The sequence below is a fragment of the Rattus norvegicus genome, chromosome 10, assembly GCF_036323735.1.
Source record: "Rattus norvegicus strain BN/NHsdMcwi chromosome 10, GRCr8, whole genome shotgun sequence".
NCBI classification, from domain to species: Eukaryota; Metazoa; Chordata; class Mammalia; order Rodentia; family Muridae; genus Rattus; species Rattus norvegicus.
Genome location: NC_086028.1, coordinates 44471056 through 44492678, shown reverse-complemented (window position 1 = coordinate 44492678; position 21623 = coordinate 44471056). Strand labels below are relative to the sequence as shown.

At 48.9% G+C, this 21623-nt stretch overlaps 2 protein-coding genes across 19 annotated transcripts; one reads left to right on the top strand and one right to left on the bottom strand.

Annotated features, from left to right (window-relative positions):
- Positions 1 to 1277: 1277 nt before the first annotated feature.
- Mrpl55 (mitochondrial ribosomal protein L55) lies at positions 1278 to 4427 on the bottom strand. Of its 8 annotated transcripts, XM_063268601.1 has the most exons (5): positions 4257 to 4272; positions 3905 to 4026; positions 2978 to 3058; positions 2492 to 2693; positions 1545 to 1782 (listed from the first exon to the last, which is right to left on the bottom strand). In XM_063268601.1, exons 3-5 carry the CDS (start codon positions 2998 to 3000, stop codon positions 1624 to 1626), a joined length of 384 nt encoding a protein of 127 aa, XP_063124671.1. In that variant the 5' UTR covers positions 3001 to 3058; positions 3905 to 4026; positions 4257 to 4272; the 3' UTR covers positions 1545 to 1623. The 8 variants fall into 8 exon arrangements, with proteins under 8 accessions (NP_001099252.1, XP_063124671.1, XP_063124674.1 ...); NM_001105782.1 differs by lacking the exon at positions 3905 to 4026 and having other exon boundaries at positions 1278 to 1782; positions 4270 to 4426; XM_063268604.1 differs by lacking the exons at positions 3905 to 4026; positions 4257 to 4272 and adding an exon at positions 4287 to 4427 and having other exon boundaries at positions 2978 to 3061.
- Guk1 (guanylate kinase 1) lies at positions 4347 to 21604 on the top strand. Of its 11 annotated transcripts, XM_063268992.1 has the most exons (10): positions 4458 to 4484; positions 4761 to 4804; positions 7285 to 7362; positions 18566 to 18679; positions 19014 to 19055; positions 19419 to 19515; positions 20067 to 20250; positions 20330 to 20414; positions 20911 to 20996; positions 21272 to 21604. In XM_063268992.1, exons 4-10 carry the CDS (start codon positions 18568 to 18570, stop codon positions 21305 to 21307), a joined length of 642 nt encoding a protein of 213 aa, XP_063125062.1. In that variant the 5' UTR covers positions 4458 to 4484; positions 4761 to 4804; positions 7285 to 7362; positions 18566 to 18567; the 3' UTR covers positions 21308 to 21604. The 11 variants fall into 11 exon arrangements, with proteins under 11 accessions (XP_063125061.1, XP_063125062.1, XP_063125060.1 ...); XM_063268991.1 differs by having other exon boundaries at positions 4347 to 4484; positions 4761 to 7362; XM_006246477.5 differs by lacking the exons at positions 4458 to 4484; positions 4761 to 4804; positions 7285 to 7362 and adding exons at positions 13090 to 13388; positions 15010 to 15150 and having other exon boundaries at positions 20112 to 20250.
- Positions 21605 to 21623: the final 19 nt, after the last annotated feature.

Here is a 21623-nt window from a genome sequence, read left to right as displayed (position 1 = left end):
TTGGGGATTTAGCTCAGTGGTAGAGCGCTTGCCTAGGAAGCGCAAGGCCCTGGGTTCGGTCCCCAGCTCCGAAAAAAAAGAACCAAAAAAAAAAAAAAAAAAAAAAAACTGGTTTCTTTCAGCTTCTCCTGAATTGCCCTGCTAGGCCTCATCCTACCTTGGCAATCTGTTCTAGTTTCTGGCTCCTTTTTATTCTCTGGCTCGTTCTGTCTTCACCTGTGTCTAGCTTGTCCTCCCTCTACAACCTGCCTCTGTACAACGGTTCCAGTAAAACTCCCCTCTCCTTTTCTTTCTCCTAAATCACCTCTTTCCTCTCTGTTCTCATGAGAGTTGGGCATATCCTGTTCTGTCAGATCTTTCTGAGTCATCATTTTGTCTGCTACCCAATTGGACATCACTTTTAAACATGAGTGCTTTCTTCTAACAAACTAATTTTACCTTCATTGTTTGGGATTAAAGGTGTATACTAAGGCTGAGGCACACAACTAGAAATGAGTTTTTCCAGGAAACAACACAATCTCCAGGTTCATGCTGTGATCAAATATCCTGCAACAATAAGGGAGCAGCAGACAGTCATGTGGGCCACAGCCAAAGATAAGCATACTGGCCATTTCCCAGGGAAAGCCTCCAGAAAGCACAATAGCGGCTTCTGGGGCCTCACCTTTAACAAGGCCAGGTATGCTTAGGACACGGAAGGCTGAGCTGGTCAGAACACAGAATGCATACTAGGTCAAGCTAAGAGGGAGGTGTGCTATGGGGCCAGGAGGGTATGGGACAAATGTCTGGAACAGTTCTAAGGCTTATGCATCCTTGAATAATCAGCTAGTCTAGTGAGTAATCAGATGTGCTATGAAGGGTTGGGTGGCCCCAGGCCTGCTTTGAGGTAAGGTACTTACTTGTGTGCTCGTGCATCTGGAGGAAGCCAGTGGGATTTTATATCAACATGAGGAGTGCAAAGGTTTAGGCAACTGCTGATAGGCTTTGGTTTGCAGAGTCACTTATTCTGTAGACTAGAACAGACTAGGGGTTCAAGACGCACAGCCTGGCCACACTACTGGGTCCTACGGGCAGGGAAGTGTTTCTCCCCTGGTTGCCTTTTAAGGACCTATTAAGAGAGAAGGATGACTGCAGGCTGTATATGATCCAGGAGTCTAACTTGGGGGGTTTCTGATAGTAGGCAAGTTGAGCTGTTAGTTGCTGGGTACTTCCTGTCCACTGTCCACATACTTCACAACCAACTTTGTAACAGTGTTTAAAACTGGGGGTCTAAAACTGTGTATGAAGCCACATACCTTTAAACCCAGCTCTCAGGAGGGAGAGTCAGGCCTGGTTTACATATTGAGTTCTAGACCAACCAGAGTAAGACTGTGTCTCACAAAACAAAAACAAAACCCCAACAAATAATCAAAAACCCCACAGGTCTGACCCAAGAAAACCTCCAAAGCAAAGCCTTTCAATCTGGCTTTGCTCTGGCACATACTTCTCAGAAAGTATGAGTCCCAGGACTAGGCTTCCACATCAAAGAAGACAATGACAGAATGTCATGATTTCAAGAATGTATGGTAAACAGACAGATGTCCCTCCATCCTCACAAAATATCCCGGGTGGAACTCCCTGACAGAGTTACTTCTTGGTCTTGGTCCAAAATCGTTTGTATCGTTCAGTGTCAAAACTGTCAACCATTTCTGGTTCTTCTTCCCTCTTCTGCTGGAGCTGAGCCTCACGCTTTCGGAACCGGGCCCGGCGCTCTTCTGGAGATAGGGCATCCAGGTCTAGGGGCATCTGCATGGGGAGAGGTAGAGGTTATATACACACCTCAGAGAATGACTGAGAAAGACACCTGCACCTCTTTTACCTGTGCTTGTATCCTGCACTGGCCTACTAGTTATAGATTTTGTTTTGAAGGGAAATGTTTTTCTGTTCCTTTCCCCTTGACACAGGCTTGTATGAAAACGGAGTCTTCATTAGGCCAAGAAAGCCTTGACTCACAGCAGTCTTCCTCAGCCTCCAGGGTGCTGTGAGTAGATGGTGCCACCATGTGCAGCTTTATGTGGTCCTGAAACCAAAGGCTTTGCACCTATCAGGCAAACACCCCACCAATTAGACTACACCCCAGTCTAGATTTGGTGTTTTGTTTTGTTAATAAACAGACTTGTTAAGCCTAGTATGGTAAGACAGACGTACATCTCAGCACTTAAAAGAGGTTGAAATATTAAGTCAAGGTCAGCTTCAGCTAGGTAAGTTCAAAGCCAGCCTGGTTTGCAAAGACCCTGTATCGATAAAACAAGAACAAACCCAGAAAGGAAATAGCCAACTTGTGTGTTCTAATTTTAGTGGCTGGAGTTTTTGGTGTAAATCCCTCCAACAACCTGTTCCCTTCATTCCTCCTGCAGTACAGTGAACTGTAGCTATATATGAAAGTCCCAATCCCACATTCTGGCCCGGGGCCCTAGCACCACGGCTCGGCAAGCACCTACTGAAGGAAGCTTACCGCCAGCATGCGTCGTGGCTCCCGGTACCGGATATGGATAGTGGAGCCGTCCTGCTTGACCAACAGCACAGGGTAGAGGCGAGCATAGGCCTGGCGACGCAGTCGAGTGAGTGACGCCCTGCTGCAGTCAGCTCTCCAAGGAGATGTGTGTAGGTGGCAGGGTGCAGGGAAGGCTGCCCTCACACCACAGTGCCTCAGCAGGCTACAGACAGACATGTAGGCACTGGTTGATGGTTGATAGTGAGCCAGATGGCACCAAATGCCGGGGTAGCTAGCCACAGTCAGTAGGACACAGAACTACTGAGCACCATCTAGCAATGATTGATGGTTCACATTGAGGGACTTCCACTGAGCTGTCTGCAGAGTTAAAGCAGTCTGTAATGGGGGCTCAGAGCACACGCCTTCCAACACTGAGGAGAGGGATTAACACTGGAGAGGACAGAGTGTCTTGGGGAGTTCCTGAGGGGACTGGAATTTTATGCTTACCCAAGCAGACTACCCAAAGGCATTGTTTCTCCTTAGCACTGTAGTGGCGGGAGGAAACAGTCACTGGCCCTGATGTAGGCCCTGCTAGAAAGGAAAAAAAAAAAAAAAAACCCTGTTTGTTTGTTTCCATTTGATTATTATCCTAAATCCTGGCCTGGAGCTAAGTTAGACCCAAGTGAATCTCTAGTTGTCCAACTGATGGATTGTTAGATTTCTGCTGTACAACAGCATAGCATTTACATAGGACCTGAGCACCTGTTCAGACATGCCTAAAACTACTTCTCCCTAAAAGAATACAAAGCCAAATGTGGAAGGGAATGCTTGTGTGTCCAATGTTCTAGAGGCAGAGGATCAGGAATTCAAGGTTATCTTGTTACACGTGGAGGGAGTTAAAGGTCTGGCTGGGTTACTTGAGACTGTCTCAAAAACAGAAAAACAAAACAAAATAAAACTAAAGCAAACCTAAGGGTTTACAAAAGCCATATAATCTTTTCTTCCCAACTATTTTGTTTAGAAAACAAAAACCCCTTATGTTCGATGCAGACTCAATTTTAAAAAGTTATCTTCAGTCTGTCGTTTGAATTCTTAGATATAGAAGATAAAGTGTGAGATCTAGGTGTGTGTCATTTGCCAGTCTATACTACTAGCCCTCTACTAGCCCTCTGGCCTCAGATTTGAAATTTTGGAGGTTTTTTTTTTTTGTTTTTTTTTTGTTTTTTTTTTTTACAAAAGCAGTTACCAGGGTCCTACCCTCCAAAGACTAGGCAGTTTTCGGCGGGACCAAGGCCCACCCACCCAATTCCTGAAGGAATCACAACCCTCTTGTGTTGTGTATGTGTGGAGTGCTTGGTTCACTTTATTTTTTAACATCGTTCTAGTTTCCACAGCAATACCGCGAGATGAGTATTATCAAACCGATTTACAGACCGGACAAGAAGCTACTTTCTTCAATGCCAGAGACTCCCATAGTGGTCTAAGCAGGTAGAAGTTGAGAGTCCCACACTCAGCAAGAGAGAACCAGTGGGCGAGCGCATAGATAAGGTTCCCACCTAGGCAGAGAACCAAAGGGTAGGGCACCACTGCCTCGAAAGAGGGGATCCCGCTGGTCAATGTCCCAAGTTCGGGGTCTCCTCCTCCCTAGCCACGTGGACTAGGCCCCGGGCCCCGACACAGATGTCGGGAAGTCCCCTCCCATTTGCTCCACCCGACGCGCAAGTCACCCTCCCATTTACTCCTCAGTGATGGGGCCGGTTGTTGCCGGCACCCAAGACACGCCAACCTGCGGCCGCCACCTTATCATGGGAGAGACCTCGTAGACTCGCAGTGCAGAATGTTACTCGATAGGTGGGAAATTGAAGCCGAACCACGCGGGGCCACAAAAGAAACCCGTCACTGTAGATGACAATCCTCCACCACAACCCAGATGTCCTGCAAGCGCCGGCGGCGCGCGGTGATGACGTCACGAGGTGCGGGCCGGACGTCGTCGTTGAGGGCGTAGTAAAACCAGGTGGGCGTGATGGGAGCCAGCTCTGGGGAGTTCTGTTTAGTTTACTGTGTTCCTGCGTCCCTGTGGGTGGCAAAGCCGAAGTAGGCTAGGTCGGATGACTACCCAAGGCAGAGAGTGTGGGCAGGGGTCGGGAGGGGGTGAGGGGAAAAGGGGAGGCGTCCGAACTGTGACTTTCTGGGGTGCAGGCTACACAGCGCTGTGCAGTATGTGGATGGAAGGAAGCATTGCTACGGACCCCTGTGTGGTCCTTAGTTTCCATGCCTGGTTGTTTTCCAGGTTTGCTTCAGATCTGGTGGTCGCCCATCTACCCCTTTCAGAAGGTACACGGTTTTTCTTGGGCTCGTGGTGGAACCAGGTCTGGAAGATGGACATCCGAGTGCCAAGTCGGGATGACAAAACAGCCAACGTGAAAGAGTTGGAGTCACTGTGGTACCCGTGAGGAATAACATTAGAGAACAGTTGGTTCATCAGAACCAAACTACATGACTAGTGTCTCTGAGTAGCCCGACACTAAAGGTCACCAGACACTAAGGGTCCTGAAGCTCTCCACCGTCTTGAGCTTGTGGCATCGGTTTATTGTGAGCCCTAGAGGTGTGCTGCTGTGCAGGCTGCAGGACTCTCTCCAAAGTTACTCAGGATAACCACAAAAACTTACATGCTGCCTTTAGAGGACTTTGCCACATTGGGCCCCTAGCATCATTTTGACAGATCTTTTCCTTCCCCTTTCCTATTTTTTTCCTGAGTTAATTGTCTTTTACCATACCTCATGGGTTGCATTGGTCAGTTTAATTCCCTGTCTCCTCCTAGGGCTATCCAGCATGTAGGCAGGGGTCTGCAAGGGACACAATTTGCAGCTGGGCGACCAGCCTCCGAAGCTCATCGCAAGTAATGGCCTGCAAATATCGTTATCAAGCACTAGAAAACAGGGAACCCATGCAACTGGAGCCTATAGGATTTCCAAAGAGGAAGCTCTAGCCACTTTACAAAGGTCGGATGACCTTCAGTCAGCCAGTGAGCTCTGGCAATGGCGGAGGAGTGGGCATTGTCTGAAGAAAGGGCTGTTGAGTTTTTCTGCTTCATCTCTAGTGAAGTCCTCTTGTATAGTCGTGCTGTCAGAGTCCTCTAGGTACTGCTGAGTGATTTATTATAAATCAGTGAGCTCCAGCACAGGGTACTCAGCCTAGGGGACAGGTGATGGGGGCATCACACACCTGGTGGTAGGTTTGCTTTGAGTCTGTGATGCTCTGAGACCTCAGATGTGTCTTCCATTCTCCACTGAATCGATCACTAAGTCTTAAGACTCATTTTCACTGTTTGAGGTTCTGTCTGTTGTCCCAGTTAGGGAACCAGAAATATCTTTGAATACAGTGATGATGAAGAGATTTTAAATATGTCTTAAATATGTTGCAGGTTGGAGAATGGAGGGAGAAAAGATAGGGCCATTTATCTATTTACTTATTCATTTTTGGTTTTTGAGACAGGGTCTCACTATGCATCTCTGGTTGTCGTGGAACTCTTGTGTAGAGCAGGCTTACTTGGAACTCAAGAGATAACACCACCTCTCTCTGCCTCCCAAGTGCTGAGATTAAAGGTGTGAGCTACCATGCCCTGCATATAAGGCCATTTTTTAACTGACAACTCTTAAGCCAGAAAAGGAGGAGGAGAAAGAACTTCTTAGGGACAGTGTGGCTTCTCTTGATGTCTTTAGACCAGTGGTGTTATAACGAGGGTTACCTAGAGCTCAGTGTAGTATTGAGGAACATTCAAACTCCTAATTTTTTTTTTTTTTTAGCTTCAATGGGGTAGTATTTCAGATGGTATCTTGAGGTTTCCAAGGATACTGGAGACTCAAATATCATCTCACACTATGCTGTCTGAGACAAGGGAAAGTAATCCCAGCATTTGGAAGCTAGAAGCAGGTGGATCAGAATTTCAAGGGCTACACAGCAAGTTTGAGACTAGCCTGAGGTACATGAGACTTAGTCTCAGGAAGGAAGAAAAAGACAAACCTTGAAACTAAGAAAGACTCTTCCTTCTGAAACCTTTAAATAAAAGACCAAGTTTGTGCCTGGACTACCATTCCCTGAAATCTCATCCTGCTGACCCGGAAGGCCTACCTAGCAGAGGTTCCAGGCACTTCAATGTGTGGTTGGCTTCCTCTGGGCCTTGTCATGGCCCTGTCAGTGTGAGGGTACTTATGGCTGCCAAGGGCCATAAGGTTTTGTTTTGTCTTCATTTGCAATAAGGTTTCACTGTGGAGGGCAGGGGAGCCTGCATCTCACTATATAGCTGAGGGTAGCCTCAAACTTGTGATCTTCCTGCCTTAGCCTCTTTGGTGCTGGGTCTGTCTCTAGTCATGAATCATCATACCTGGATAAGAAAGGAGAACTTTTATAGACATAGGTGAGGTATAATTATTGCAGTCGTGGAAAACAGAATGAAGTCCCTCAAAAAGTCTATTTGGCAGCTGGGTGTGGTGGTGCATGCCTTTAATCCTAGCGCTCAGGAGGCAGAGGCAGAAAGATCTCTATGAGTTCGAGGCCAGCCTGGTCTACAAAGTTACAGGACAGCCAGGGCTGTTACACAGAGAAATCCTGTCGTGGGGGGAAAAAAGGTCGATTTGGCATATGACCCTGTTTAGCCTCACTGCTGAGTACATACCCAAAGGGGAAGGAGGTCTGAAGTGACACCTGCACATGTTTGCTGGGGCACTACTCACAGCTAAGGGAGGGGGAAGAAGTCTCAAGAACAGAAAAGGGAGTGGTGGTGCTACAGCCAAATGCTTGCTGCTCTTGTACAGGACCAGAGTTCAGTGGACTGGTGACACACATCTGCTTGTAACTGCAGCTCTCGAGGATCGATGCCCTGTCTGACCTCTGTGAGTACTTGTGCACTCGCACATGCACACACAAGCACATAAATTTTAAAAAGAAAAAGGGGGTCCCTCTCTCTTTTCTGCATCTAAGATGTACATTTTCTAAGGTCAAATCACTGCTCACGGAAATAAACTCAGCCGAGTTGGAAAACGGGTGGTGCTCAGACTCTACAGTACAAAGTGTGTTAAAATTCCCTACATTCCAGCTGTATGGACTTCTTGATCTCACTAATTACTGCCACAACTGAGCTCTCAACTTTTCTATGCAGCCTAGCTTTCTGCCATCAAGCCAGCTGCATAGTTGGGAAGGACACTGTCTTAGTCACTGTTCTATTCCTATGAAGCGACACCACAGCAAAGGCAACTTCTATAAAAGAAAACATTTAATTGGAGGCTTGCTTACACTTTCTGTGGCTTAGTCCACAATCCACCTGGTGGGAAACAGACAGGCATGGTGCTGTATCGGTAGCTGAGAGCTTCACATGTTGGTCTACAGGCAGCAGAGAGAGAGAGAGCGCATACACCTGAAATATCAAAGCCCAGCCCCAGTGATACACCTCCTCCAGCAAGGCCATACTCCAAACAAGGCCACCCCTCCTAATCCTTCCCAAACAGTTCCACTAACTGGGACAAAGCATTCAAACATAGGAGCATATGGGGGTCATTCTCAATCAAACCACCACAAACCCTGAAAGATTCAGCCTTTGTCAAGGGGAAAAAACCAATAATTTGCATATGACTACTGAACAAACCATGACCAACAACAACCTGCATCTCGGGGCTCATAAATATATATAATATATATATAATATATATAATATATATAATATATATAATATATATATATAATATATATATACACACACACACATACACGCGCACACACACACACACACACACACACACACACATCTCCTCTCAAAAGTTCCCAGAATTCCAGACACTATGTGCAGCTGGCAAAGTCACATCCCAACCCGAGCAGGAGGCAAATCATAGCTGCTGTGGACAATCTGAAGCGGCCATATCCCACACCTGGGATTAAAGCAACATATTAGTGTAATATTTATGTTCTTTTTTTTTTTTTTTGGTTCTTTTTTTCGGAGCTGGGGACCGAACCCAGGGCCTTGCGCTTCCTAGGCAAGCGCTCTACTACTGAGCTAAATCCCCAACCCCAAATATTTATGTTCTTAAAAGAAACCAAAATTGCCACTACAATGGTGTCCACCATAGTAATACTAAGTCTAACTAAGGCATTGCTCAAAAGTCCAAGTCCGCATTCTCCCCCTGGACTGAAAGCATACATTTCAGTTATGGGCTATAAACAATTACATACCCCCAAGACACAATGGTGAGGCAGACACAAGATAAACATTCCCACATCAGACAGGAAGAATGCATTGTCCCAAGGACAGCCTGAAGTGCATCAGGGCAACTACTAAATCCTCTGGATATGGCAAACACCCAGATGAGGGTAGCCCTGGGTTACCTTCCACACTGGTTGGTTGCAGTCCATGTGGAGCCACAGCTGGCACTGCACAGTGGCTCTGATGCTATCTAGGGTTTCAGGAGCAGGGTAATTTTCTCTCACAAAGAACTAAAAGGCAGGGTGGGGCTTGGAGAATTGGCTTAGTTGTTAGGAGCACTGCCTGCTCTTCCAGAGGACCCAGGTTCAGTTCCTGGCACCTAATGGCTCATAACCATTTATTACCTCAGTCCCAGAGCATCCAAGCCCCCAGCCCACTACACACACATAGTACACAGGCACACATGCAGACAAAACACTCATACATATAATTTTAAAAAGAATTACAAAGCTGGAAAGCCATCATATACCTGGGAAATCCATGTATTCTATTGGAGTCTGTTGAGGCCTGCCCCCCAGCATAGCTGTAGCCATTTTGTTCCATGCTTACTGATCATTGCCACAAAAAAATAGTTGGACTCAGGCAGGGTTGTCCTGAACACATAGCCTGTTATGTTCTGAGCTTTCTTTTCCGTTTTAAATATGTATGCATGCATGAGTATACTGTGGCTGTCTTTAGAGATACTGAAAGCATCAGATCTCATTATAGATGGTTGCTGGTAATTAAACTCAGGACCTTTGGAAGAGCAGCCAGTGCTCTTAACCACTGAACCGTTTCTCCAGCCATTCTGAAATTTCTTAACCTTAAATTATGCAATTATAAGCTCTACTTAGGATCAACCAGAATAAAGGTCAGAACTGTTCTGTCTAGCTAGCTAAAATAGCTTGACTCACAGCTAACCACTGGACAGCTCTTCCTGCATGCGCACATGAGCTCATTGTGGTTTTCCCTTTATAAGCCGGCCCTGAGAAATGTTAAAGGTCCATACTCTGCTCACAAGTCTAGGCTGTGACCATGATTGATCAGTGTTGGGGTGTGTGTTCAATCAACCAACCCTGTTTAACTGAGAATGATTAACTGAGTGGTTTGTATGGCGATTCCTGAACCCCACCAGTGTTCTTATTTTCATTAATAATAGAAGTTAAGATGGGGTTGGAGAGATGGCTCAGAGGTTGAGAGCACTGACTGCTCTTCCAGAGGTCCTGAGTTCAATTCCCAGCAACCACATGGTGGCTTACAACCATCTGTAATGAGATCCAATGCCCTCTTCTGGTATGTCTGAAGACAGCTACAGTGTACTCACATACATAAATAATTCTAAAAGAAAAAAGTTAAGAAATGACACAAACAGAAGCTCAAAGACAAAGTATGACTCAGACAGGAGCTTAAGGACAATTTATTAGAGTTTATAGAGTGTAAATTTCACAGCTTCCTGGTGAATGAGAATGAGGACACGATGTAGCTCCAAGTTATGGCTGAGAAGGGTTTTACTGTAGATCCAAGGGAGAACACAAGTTATGGCTCAGAAGGGTTTTACTGTAGATTCGAGGGAGAGCACAGCCAGAGGCATTTGCAAGAGTCCAGAGCAGGGAGAGAGAGAGATCACCAGACATGATCAAGAGACTGAACCAGGCCATGAGAGGAGCGTAGTGAAAATCTCAGTTTCTTTAAAAACACAGAAATGGTATGTGAATATGCTTTTGTTTTAATCCCAGTGTGGGATGTGGGAATGCTTCAGACCATCCACAGCAGCTGACTAAGATTTGTCTCTTCCTATGCCAGGGACACCATTTCGCCAGCTGAAGACAGTTATATTTGGAATTCTGGGGACTCATAAGAGGGTATAAAAATGCCAGATTCCCAAGAGAGAGGACTGGGGAAAAGATCAGAGAACCAAGAGAGAACATGGCCAAAATGTCAGGCTTCTATAGGAAAGAGATTCTGTGGGAAGGGAAGTGAAGCCCCTCCCCTGGAGGGGTGTAGGGTAGAGGGCTTGCGTGAGAAGAGCAGAAGGAGTCAGAAAGCCAGGAAGCATGGAGTCTGTACCAGGTTCTTGAAATGCTGAGACAGCCTATGACTAGCATGCATTTGTATGCTTACAGACACCACAGCCATTTGTCCTGAGTGTCTTTGGGACCTGAAACCTGGAAAGGACAATGGCAAAGAGTCGTGCTGCTTGTGATAAGTTATGCTGGAGGTCAGCCACCCGCAGCAAGCAGCCACATGATGGGAAGCGCTGTTGAGCCTTGGCCACCACTGTCCTGATGTCCTTACAGCATCTGGTGCTTTTACCTATACTCATCTCTGTTCTTACCTTGACCAGGATTAGAGTTTTCCCTGTCTCTCCAAATCTTTTCAAATTCTTCTTGTCTTTCAGTCCAAACCAATTAAAAACGACAGCAGTACCTGAATGCTGTGTCCTTCAGAAGCACTTCTGCAGCCTTAGCCATCCTTTTCAGCTTTCCATAGGCCCCAGGGCCCTTATAGTGGTGGGACAAGAGCGGGTCCCTTCCACCCTCTTAGAGAATATTCCCCTCCCTCCCTCCCTTTCCTCTGTGTAAGATTTTTAAAAGTAAAATTAGGCACAGATATTTATCATAAAGTCCGTACATTTTTTTTTTTAAAGATTCTATATGAGTACTCAGTAGCCATCTTCAGACACACCAGAAGAGGGCATCGGATCACATTACAGATGGTTGTGAGCCGCCATTTGGTTGCTGGGAATTGAACTCAGGACCTCAGGGAGAACTGTCAGTGCTCTTAACCGCTGAGCCAGCTCTCCAGCCCTGAGTCAGTACATTTTTAAAGGAATTTTACATTCGATTCCTTCTCTGTGCCTTTAGATCACTTTCTTTTTTTCTTTTTTTCTTTTTTTCCCCCGAGGCTGGGGACTGAACCCAGGACCTTGCGCTTCCTAGGCAAGCGCTCTACCACTGAGCCAAATCCCCAACCCCTAGATCACTTTCTTACTCAAAGCTCAGGACTTCTCTCCCAAATAGCTCTTTCTTAAAGAATTGATACTTAATTCAATTGTGCTGCCCACTTTACGGCAATTCTTTTATTTAATGTATGAGTACACTGTCAGTCTTCAGACACAGCAGAAGAGGGCATCAGATCCCATTACAGATGGTTGTGAGCCACCATGTGGTTACTGGGAATTGAACTCAGGACCTCTGGAAGAGCAGTCAGTGCTCTTAACCGCTGAGCCAGCTCTCCAGCCCATGGCAATTTTTTTCTTTTTTCTTTCTTTCTTTTTTTTTTTTTTTTCCGGAGCTGGGGACCGAACCCAGGGCCTTGCGCTTGCTAGGCAAGTGCTCTGCCGCTGAGCTAAATCCCCAACCCCGGCAATTCTTTAATAAGTGTGTTTGTTTTACTTAAGACAGATCTCCCTATGTAGCCTTGATTGGCCTAGAATTATGTACAGAACCTGTCTTGAATGCCCAGAGGTCAGCCTATCTCTACTTCCAAGTGCGGAGATTAAAGATGTGCACCACCACACTGGGCTTTTTTCTTTTATCTCTAGGTTTATTTTTCTTTTATCTCTGCTTGAATTAAGGACACACAACTTCAGCATTCTCTGAGATCTTTGCCCTCCAGTTTCTCTAACTTATTTAAAAAATATTTATTTTGGTGAGGCACAATATTACATGCTTTTGTTTGTCCTAGAACTTGCTCTGTAGACAAGGCTGGCCTCAAACTCAGAAATCCACCGGCCTCTGCCTCCCTACTGTTGGGAATTAAAAACCTGTGTACTACCTCCCAGCAGGTACACACCTGTTTAATCCCATTATTTGCAAGGTAGAAGCAGGTGGTTCTCAGGGAGTCTCCAGACAGGACTATATAGTAAGACAGTATCTAAAAAACTAAAAGACTGGGGCTGGGGATTTAGCTCAGTGGTAGAGCACTTACCTAGGAAGCGCAAGGCCCTGGGTTCGGTCCCCAGCTCCGAAAAAAAGAACCAAAAAACAAACAAACAAAAAAACCCTAAAAGACTTAAAATTAGGTATATGTGACTATGTGTATGGCTATGAGTACATGAGTGCAGGTGATTAGCCTGCACAACCTGAGTGCTGGGATCTGAATCTGGGTCGTCAGGAAGAACAGCACGTGCTAGCCGCCTCTTGAATTGATTTAACAGTTAACCCGCTAACCCGGAAATGTGACTAAACAGACTCGAAGCTGACCTTTGATATGTTCCTCTCCGGGTATTTGTGAACAGGTAGGATCTGAGCTTGGGCGGGGAGAGGGAGGCAGGGAAAGGAGAAAGTATGGAAAAGGGCGGAGTTTGGAGATGAAGCAACGACGATAGGCGAAGTGGGCGTGGCCATTGGGAAAACAGTGCAGTACGCCTGCGCAGCAACGCTGCGCTTCCCCTTCCGTAGGCCCTTGCGGACCGACCTGCGGCTATCTCTTGGTGGAAGTGACGAGTCGGGGTTTAACATGGAGTAGGTGGGGCCAGCGAGGGTGACGTATGGTCAGCGGGCAGAGGTGGGAAGTGACCGGCGCTGACGCTTTGCGTACTCGGTCTGCGCAGCTCTGCGGCACTCCGGTATGTCCCCGTGGGTCGGCGCGCCGCTGTGACGTAGTCCTGCGGGCGGTCCCTGATGCTGCGGCGCCCGCTGGTCGGGCTGGCGGTGGCCGCCCTGGGTCGCGTTCCCGTGGACGGTGAGTGCGCTGACATCTGGTTGCCTCCGGAGCGGGACTTGCGGCCGCATGTTTCCCTTGCGTGCCGTCTCCAGTGACTCTGTTCTTGTGGGGATGCCGGTTGAACGTGTTTTTCGGGACCCCAGACGACAGGGATGGGCAAGCAGAGTCCCAGCCGCCCGCAGACCGGCGCAGCCTGAGCCTAGTCTGCGCTCTTTCTCGGCTCCCTGCCCACCCGGCGTCCTGGGAAGGCTCAAGCACATGGCTTTAGTCCTCAGCCATTGTGGGTGTTGGACTTAGGTGCCTGCAAATGGTGCAGGCCTGCTGACGTCTGGGTCTGAATATTAGGATTTGGCTTGTCCCGTTTTGTTATTGTTGTTTTAGAAAAAAATATTAAGCCGCCTTTAGGCTTAATCTCAGTCACAGTTTTATCCAACGTGGAAGTGGGCGGGGTTCCTTCAGGTGGTGGCTGGGGAGAGAGAGAGAGAGAGAGAGCGAGCGCGAGCGAGCGAGCGAGAGCGCGCGCAAATAAATGTAAATGATTGGTCAGCTTTTGATAAGGTTCAAGGAGAGAAAGAAGAAGGCGGTTTCTGTGGTGCTCCTTCAATTCACCTTTCAGGAGAAGGTCATAGGATAGTTATGGGAGCTACCGCTAAAGTTGTTCCCCGTTTTGACCACAAGGGAACACAATTTCTTGCTATTCTAGCTCCTGTCTACACATAGTACTTTTTTTTTTTTTAAAGATTTATTTATTTATTTTATGTATATGAACACACTGTAGCTGTCTTCAGACACACCAGAAGAGGACATCAGATCTCATTACAGATGGTTGTGAGCCACCCTGTGGTTGCTGGGAATTGAACTCAGGACCTCTGGAAGAGCAGGCAATGCTCTTAACCGCTGAGCCATCTCTCCAGCCCTACACATAGTACTTTACACGTGCCTTCACACCGTTGCTTTTACATCGCAGTGTAACCAATGGATGCTACATCAGCCACTGCTGGGGTTTGCCTACCCTTCCTTGGCCCAGCGCTGGATCTTTGTCTGGAATGGGGTATGGGAGAGACCAGTAGTTTTCTGGAATCTTAAACTTGAGACAGTGCATTTCTATTTAGCTACACTTAAACTTTCTCTTCTGTCTTGACACATGCAGACTATACAGGAAGCATGATGTTATTTGAAAAAAGACAGAAGGGGGTATGGGAGGAAAGAGCCCAGGCAACAAAGAAAGGTAGAATAGGGTTGAGCTCTTGGAAGGTAGCCGTATGAGGAAGGCTTCTTGTGTTCCTGACTCTTCTGGGTGGGCCTCAGTCTTCCCTGTCCCAACCGGTCCCCACCCTCCCTGATATGCATTTGCTGGTTCCTGTCCTTGACTCTGCTTCTGCTGGTCCCTGGCCTGCCCTGGCCTGTCCTGCCCTGCCTACATGTACTGGGCCTGAGTTTCCTTTACTCTACCCTATCCCACATCCTCCCTGACCGCCCAATCTTCCCTGAGCCTGTAAGGCCTTAGTCTCCCTTCTGCAGGAGTGAACAGATGGCCAGCTCTGCAGTGTCCTAGGTCTTTCCACTTTATTCTCATTGGGTTCTGAGCCCTTTTCCTTTTTATGTTCCCTTTGCCTCTTGATCATGGGTTGGCATCCAGATTCCTGGTCAAGGATCAGCCTGTTCCCTTTTATCCTTGCTGGGAAGAGACACAAACGGAGATGGGTAGCACCAGGAAGGTGCAGCAGCCTGTTCGTGGTTAGCCGCTGCTCCTCCACCTCTACTTTGTTGGGAGGCCATGGTAGGTCCATCTGGCTCAGAGGAATAAGAATGAACAAGCTTTGGCTGCTCTTGCTGCTGTTGTTAGGAGAGGTGCCTAAGTGGGGGGATGGGGGGGGTGTCTCAGGGCTCAGTGTGCTGCTCATGTCTGCCTAGCATTGTTTGTGTGTTGGAGGACTGGACTGGTAACCCTTCTCATTCCTGGGAGGGCCTTCTCTTCAGGTGACAGGAGGGAGGTGATAGTTGTGACAGATTTCAGCCCTAGGGGACCTAAGGTACAGATAGGAAGTTTTGTCTAGGGATGCTCCAGCAGAACCTGTTCCCTTCAGCGCTGCTAGGTGAATCTTGGCATGCTTTACAGTTAGGGCCATGGGAGGCTTTGTCAGGCAGTTGAAGTTTGGGACTGGAAAGCTGAAGAGATGGGGGTCCAAAGTTTCTTAGGTAGTCTCCCCAAAGGAAGTTGCTTCTATCTACCACACACTTCTGTAAATGCTAGGGAAAAACTATATAATTTCTGACGCAAGCTGTGGCCTTGTGGAGATATAATAATGGCCTTGCCACCCGGCTACTGATGAGAGTCCCCCTTTGGTGGACCCAGGGATTTCCCAGGTCCATACTGCTCCTGCCTGGCGCACACTGTACTTGCTGTCTGCCCCTGTGCCACAGCTGGCTAGCCAAGGTCATCTGGTGTGCTCTGTGTAGATCCAAGCAAGTGTAGTGCCATAGAGGGTCACCAGGGGCTGTCAAAGATCCATGAACTGTATGTGCTGAGTGACACCTACTGGGACTTTGCAGAACCAAGGTATGAACTGAGTGGCACTTGAAGAGATATCTTCCCATCTCTTGTGGTTTAGCAACAGGACAGAAGTTACACACCATGACTCCTGAAGTGGGCTTGAGCTCAGAAGGGGAGCAGTAGGGAGTGCAGAGCTGGGTAGGAGTCAGCTGTCTGAAATGCATGTGCATGTGCATGTGCATGCTCGTGTTCTTCCTCCCTCTGCCTGGTCATGGCCTGCAGGGGATATGATAGGGTTAGGGTCAGGTGAGGGCTCCCGTAGTCCCAGCAATGAGGGTTTCAGGCTGGATTCTAGGTGATCCTAGCTCATCATTACCTAGAGTTAGAAGGGGTTATAACATCATGGGTAGGTACTGGCTGCTCCATTGTGATGGGATGGCAGATTGTCTTTTCCAACCATGCTTGTCACTAATACACGGCTTCTTGTTGGCTCTCCTACCTGGGATCCTTTTCTCAAAAGCTTTCTTACCATGTACATTTTGGAACATCTCTCTTAGCCTTGGTTCTCCTCTATTGTCATGATCCTGTGTTCTCAGTCTCTGGATACACCTATGCAGTGGCCTGCTGAGCCCGTGGCGAACACTGCCTTGAGTTCCTTTTACACTCAAGGGAACCAACAGTTCCAGAAATGGCCATCTGGAGAGTGCAGGTGTAGAACCCATATTGGCAGCTGCAGGTCACAGCCTGTGGCCATCACCGGATTTGAGGCAGCGCAGCACCTTGAGGAGCTCTCTGAGTGCCTGATACGGGCAGAGGGGAGGGAGCATCATAGGAGCTGCGATGTATGGTTTGTAGCACACACCCTAAAGCCAGGGCATGGTGTGGGCAGCAGGCCCGATGACTGGGGAAAAGAATGCCTATGTAAAGGTGGTGGTGAGGGGTTGGGGATTTAGCTCAGTGGTAGAGCGCTTGCCTAGGAAGCGCAAGGCCCTGGGTTCAGTCCCCAGCTCCGAAAAAAAGAACCAAAAAAAAAAAAAGGTGGTGGTGAGTTGGGGGCTGGAGGAAGCCTGGAACCCAGAAAGGGAATAGCATATAGTGGTCAGTGTGGTTGACTGGTAAGCATTGTGGAGTGAGGCAGAAGGCAGCAGTTGTATTGAGAGGCAGCACTGATGATCCTGGGTAGGTTTCCCTAGGTTCCTTTTCTGTCTTTTTAATAGATGGTCCTGTGTACTTCTCAGGGACATGTATGTGCATGTGTGTGTGTTTTAATGTGCATTTGTGGCATGCATGTGCAAGCCCATGTATCATCATATAGTACTTGTGATTCTGTGGGTGATAGAATAACAGCAACACTGCTTTTGTAAGATTACTTCATGGCCTACATTGGGGATTAAGAGCACAAGGCCTCTCTAAGCTGGTGTTCTTCCTGCAGCCTGTGTCTTTTGAACCTAAAGCTGTGTGGGCTTTGCCCTTATAGGTCAAAGGTGCTTGGGTTGACAGGCAGCCTCTCCAGCTCCCAAATACCCTCCCTGGTCTCCTTCTGCCTAGACCTCAGGAGAGAGCAGCAGCTCTGGTCTCAGTGCTCAGTGCCGTGGTAGCTCTTCCCGCTCTCCCAGTGCACTTGGATGCTGCTCTGGTTATTTAGACAGGTGTAGGTGCAGATCTCAGGAGCAGGACAAGTAACCACCTTTTCCTTCTTGTATAGTGGGAGGACAGGGCTGATTTCACAGTGCAGGCAGGGCTGGTGCCTAAGGGATTTATTGCTCAGAAGGGCGGGGTTTAGGCTTGGCAGAGATTAGTCCCCTAGCCCTCAGTGCAGAGCAGCCATTGACTCTTCCTAGGCTACCACGGAGACCGCAACACATCAAGTAGGTGGGTGCCATCCTGGGGAGGCAGGAGGGCCTTCATAGACAGGGTTCTTGACGTGTAAATGACCTGCTCAGAGGCCTGGCTGGAGGACTAGGGCTGACAGTGAGGTGGGGCTGTGTCTGCTCAGGCAGGAGCCTGGGAGCAGGTGGGATCAGTTGGTCCTAGGGTGATGCCATCGGAACTTCAGGGGAGGAAGCTCAGGTCCCAGATAGACTGATGGAGGAGGTTCCTGCTGTGCTTTCATACCTACAGCAGGTGCTCCTCTCTGGCAGCCCCTACCTGTGGCTAACCCTGAGCTGCATTTACTTTCTCCTTGGGAGCTTAGGGGGGTGCTATTCCAACTCTTGGCAGCAGATTGTCCTTCCCAGACAAGTCAGAGATGGTTGCATGTCTAGTGGGAAGCTTCCCAAATAGGTTTGGGTTGAACAGACTTGAGAGTACCATATCTGTAGGGCCAGAGACATTCCTATTTCAGACTTGGGACCCCAGTGGGCAGTGCCACGTAATGGAGCCAAAGCCCAGGCAGCAGTGTGAGGTCAGATTCTGGAGGGCAGCCTCTGTTGGGTGGGACCAGTGTGCTGCTTTGTCTGGTTCTGGGTCACTTGGCCTGTGGACATCCTGTTGGGTGTGGGTGAGGCTAGATGTTGGAATCCTGTCAGCCTTCCTGCCTGTGTTTACCATCTTGCCAATTGACTGGTGTTGTGAGGAAGGTTCACAGTATATGAGGATGTTGCCTTTCAGAGGTCTTCACATCACTGCCTCCGATTGAACAGAATGCCAGGGCGCCAGTGAAGGCAACCCCCTCATGTCTGCGATATCCCTCTTCCTACAGGCATGGCAGGACCTAGGCCAGTAGTGCTGAGCGGGCCATCAGGGGCAGGGAAGAGCACTCTGCTCAAGAAGTTGTTCCAGGAACATGGCAGTGTCTTTGGCTTCAGCGTATCCCGTGAGTGTCTCAGGACCTTGAAGGGCAAGGAGCTGAGAGGCTATCCCAGCATGGGACTATTCCTAGAGTCTCCAAATGCACACTCCCAATCTATCAGATTGGCTCTCCTCACCCTCCTCATCCCCACTACCTTCTCCTTTCCCAGGGCCTCCATCTAGAGTAAGCATCTTGGCCCCGTTGACCTTTCGAGGTCTGGTCTGGCCTGCCCACTGGCCGTGAGCACCACCTGCTGTTACATAACCAGAGGAGCAGGCCTGCAAGGGTAGACCCTGGGTGGAGGAAGGTTTGTAGATCTCTCCAATTCTGATAGGTTTGTTTGTTTTCCTTTTCCTAGACACTACAAGGAACCCACGACCTGGCGAAGAAGATGGCAAAGGTGAGCCAGCCTGCTAATCCAAGGGTCTCGGCACCACTGGTGTGTGTTGAGGGACGGGAAGGAGGAGGGGGTTAGGGTTGCTCTGTGCCTTGGCTGTAACAGAGCTCAATTCCCAGCAGAAGAATTATTTCTTGCCTTTGGGTTAATGGCTTGATTAGAGTCTACATCATAGTCAAGGCTGAACCTTCTTCCTGCCTGGTATATGGAACCTGGCCATTTCCAATTCTCCAGCAAGGACAGTGGGGACAGTGGTATCTGTTGCAGCCTAGATCTGGCCATAGCAGCCCTGGGTAGGATGGAGAGGGGCCAGGCCAGGCAGGGCTGGGTTTCGGGTACTCTCTGGAAAGCCCTCTTCTTCTCCAGATTACTACTTTGTGACCAGGGAGATGATGCAGCGTGATATTGCAGCAGGGGACTTCATTGAGCATGCTGAGTTCTCAGGGAACCTGTATGGGACAAGGTGGGCTGAGTTTGGTGTGGGCCCGGCTTTGTGGGTCAGGGTAATCCCAGAACTCTAACAAAAGGAAGCTCTCCTCTGACCATGCGATGCCCTCCCAGTCTCCCGCCTAGGACTGGGATGGCTTGCTTTCCCCCTAGTCTCTAAGCATAGCTGGTAGGCTCCAGGGAACAAGCAGGCCCAATCATGCCCCAGGCTCATCTGTCCTCAAGCCATCCGGTGAGGCAAGGAGCCACGTGAGGTACTCACATGGAGAGGTAGGCAGTGACAGCCAAACCTTTTTGGCTTTTGGCTATAGGACTTTTGGCTTTTGGCTATGATGTCAGAGGGCCTGACAGGGTTGAGGGTAGGCTTGGAAAGTACAGAGGGTGCTGGGTTCCCATGAGCCTCTGCACTACCTGGGCCAGGCCCAGGATGGACCTTGGGGAAAAAAGGGCTGAGTTTCTCTGAAGCTCTTGAAAGCCTTAAGAGGCTAACAAGGTTTAGCAGCCATCGATTGCATGTATGCCTGAGGATGGCCAGAGAGCAAGAACTCACGAGGGCTTAGGGGCCAGGTCTTTGCTGGGATCCACTGGACTTCTGCCCTTCCCTGCTCCCAGCAAGGAAGCCGTCCGGGCTGTGCAGGCCATGAACCGCATCTGCGTGCTAGATGTCGACCTACAAGGAGTGCGCAGCATCAAGAAGACTGATCTGCATCCCATCTACATCTCTGTGCAGCCTCCCTCGATGGACGTGCTGGTGGGTACTTGGTGTGGGAAACCTGCAGGGCAGGCCTGAGACCTGGACCATACTGACCTGACAAGGACCTGCATTTCAGGAGCAACGACTGCGGCAGCGCAACACTGAGACTGAGGAGAGCCTGGCAAAGCGGCTGGCAGCTGCACAGGCAGACATGGAGAGCAGTGAGTGCAGTCAGACCATTCATACCTTTTGAGCATGTGCCCAGCCCTTTCACCACAAGTTGGGGGAGGACCACGGGTAAAGATGGAGGAGTTGAGACCTTTGTCTGCAGAGCCTTTGAGAGGCTTTGACTGACTTAAGTGTTGTAGGCATCTTTTTGTAGTTGTGCTCTTGTTCCTGGGTCTGAGCTTGGTCCACGTTCAGATGCTGTCATTGAGACCTTTGGTTGTTTCCCTATGTGTATGTGGGAGTCCCTCACAGGCAGAGCTAGTTCTGAGAGGCTTGGGGAGGGGCAGTAGTCCACATTCCAGGAGTCAGGACTTGATTGGAGCAGACCCCAGCTGAGGTTCTCTAGGAGAGGGGGAGGAAGAGTTCATCCATCCCTGGCTGTCCTAGCAACAGTGGCAGCAAGAGTAGCCATAGCCGGTTGTTAACAGTGGTGCAAGCCCAGAAGGGCCAGGTTCCCAGTGTTCCTGACTGTCTTTTGTCCCACCCCAGGCAAGGAGCCTGGCTTGTTTGACCTGGTGATCGTCAATGACAACCTGGATGAAGCCTATGTTACACTGAAGCAGGCACTGTCTGAGGTAGGCCCATTCCCACCTGCCCTGTGTGGGGAAGTCTCCCGCACAAGCCATCCTGTGAAGTCAGCAAACCCTGCTGATGTCGGGCTGCACCCTTGGTGTGCTGTAAGCAGACAAGGCTCTGCCAGTTGCTAGACTGGTCAAGTACAGGTGCAAAGCCCAAGAGTCCCTGGGGACTGGGGGGTGTGCAAGGTGGGGGTGGGTGGGTGGGATTTGAGACCTGGCCCTCCCTGGTTCCCTGCCTCTCCTGACTTTCTCTTTCCCTTCTTCCTTGGCAGGAAATCAAGAAAGCTGAGGGAACTGAACATGCCTGAGGGCCTGCTTTATTCCACAGAGTGATGCCTGTGGTCTAAATCTGCCTGGATTATGAGGTGGGGGGAACTTTGCCAGGGCACCAAGGACTTGTAGTAGGCTTCCACTGTGGAGTAGAAGGAGCTACCCCTTGTCTGGCCACAAGGTGGCTCTGCACCCTGGGCTGGCTTGCTGAGGCCCAATGACTCCGAAGAAGAGTACCCACATCTATTCTCCCTGGGCTATTTGTGTTCCTCTCCGTTCCTCCTGCTGGAGCGGGACTGACATTCTAATAAAGTAATTACTGAGTTGTAGTGTCACAGCCCTCCAAACTGGGCT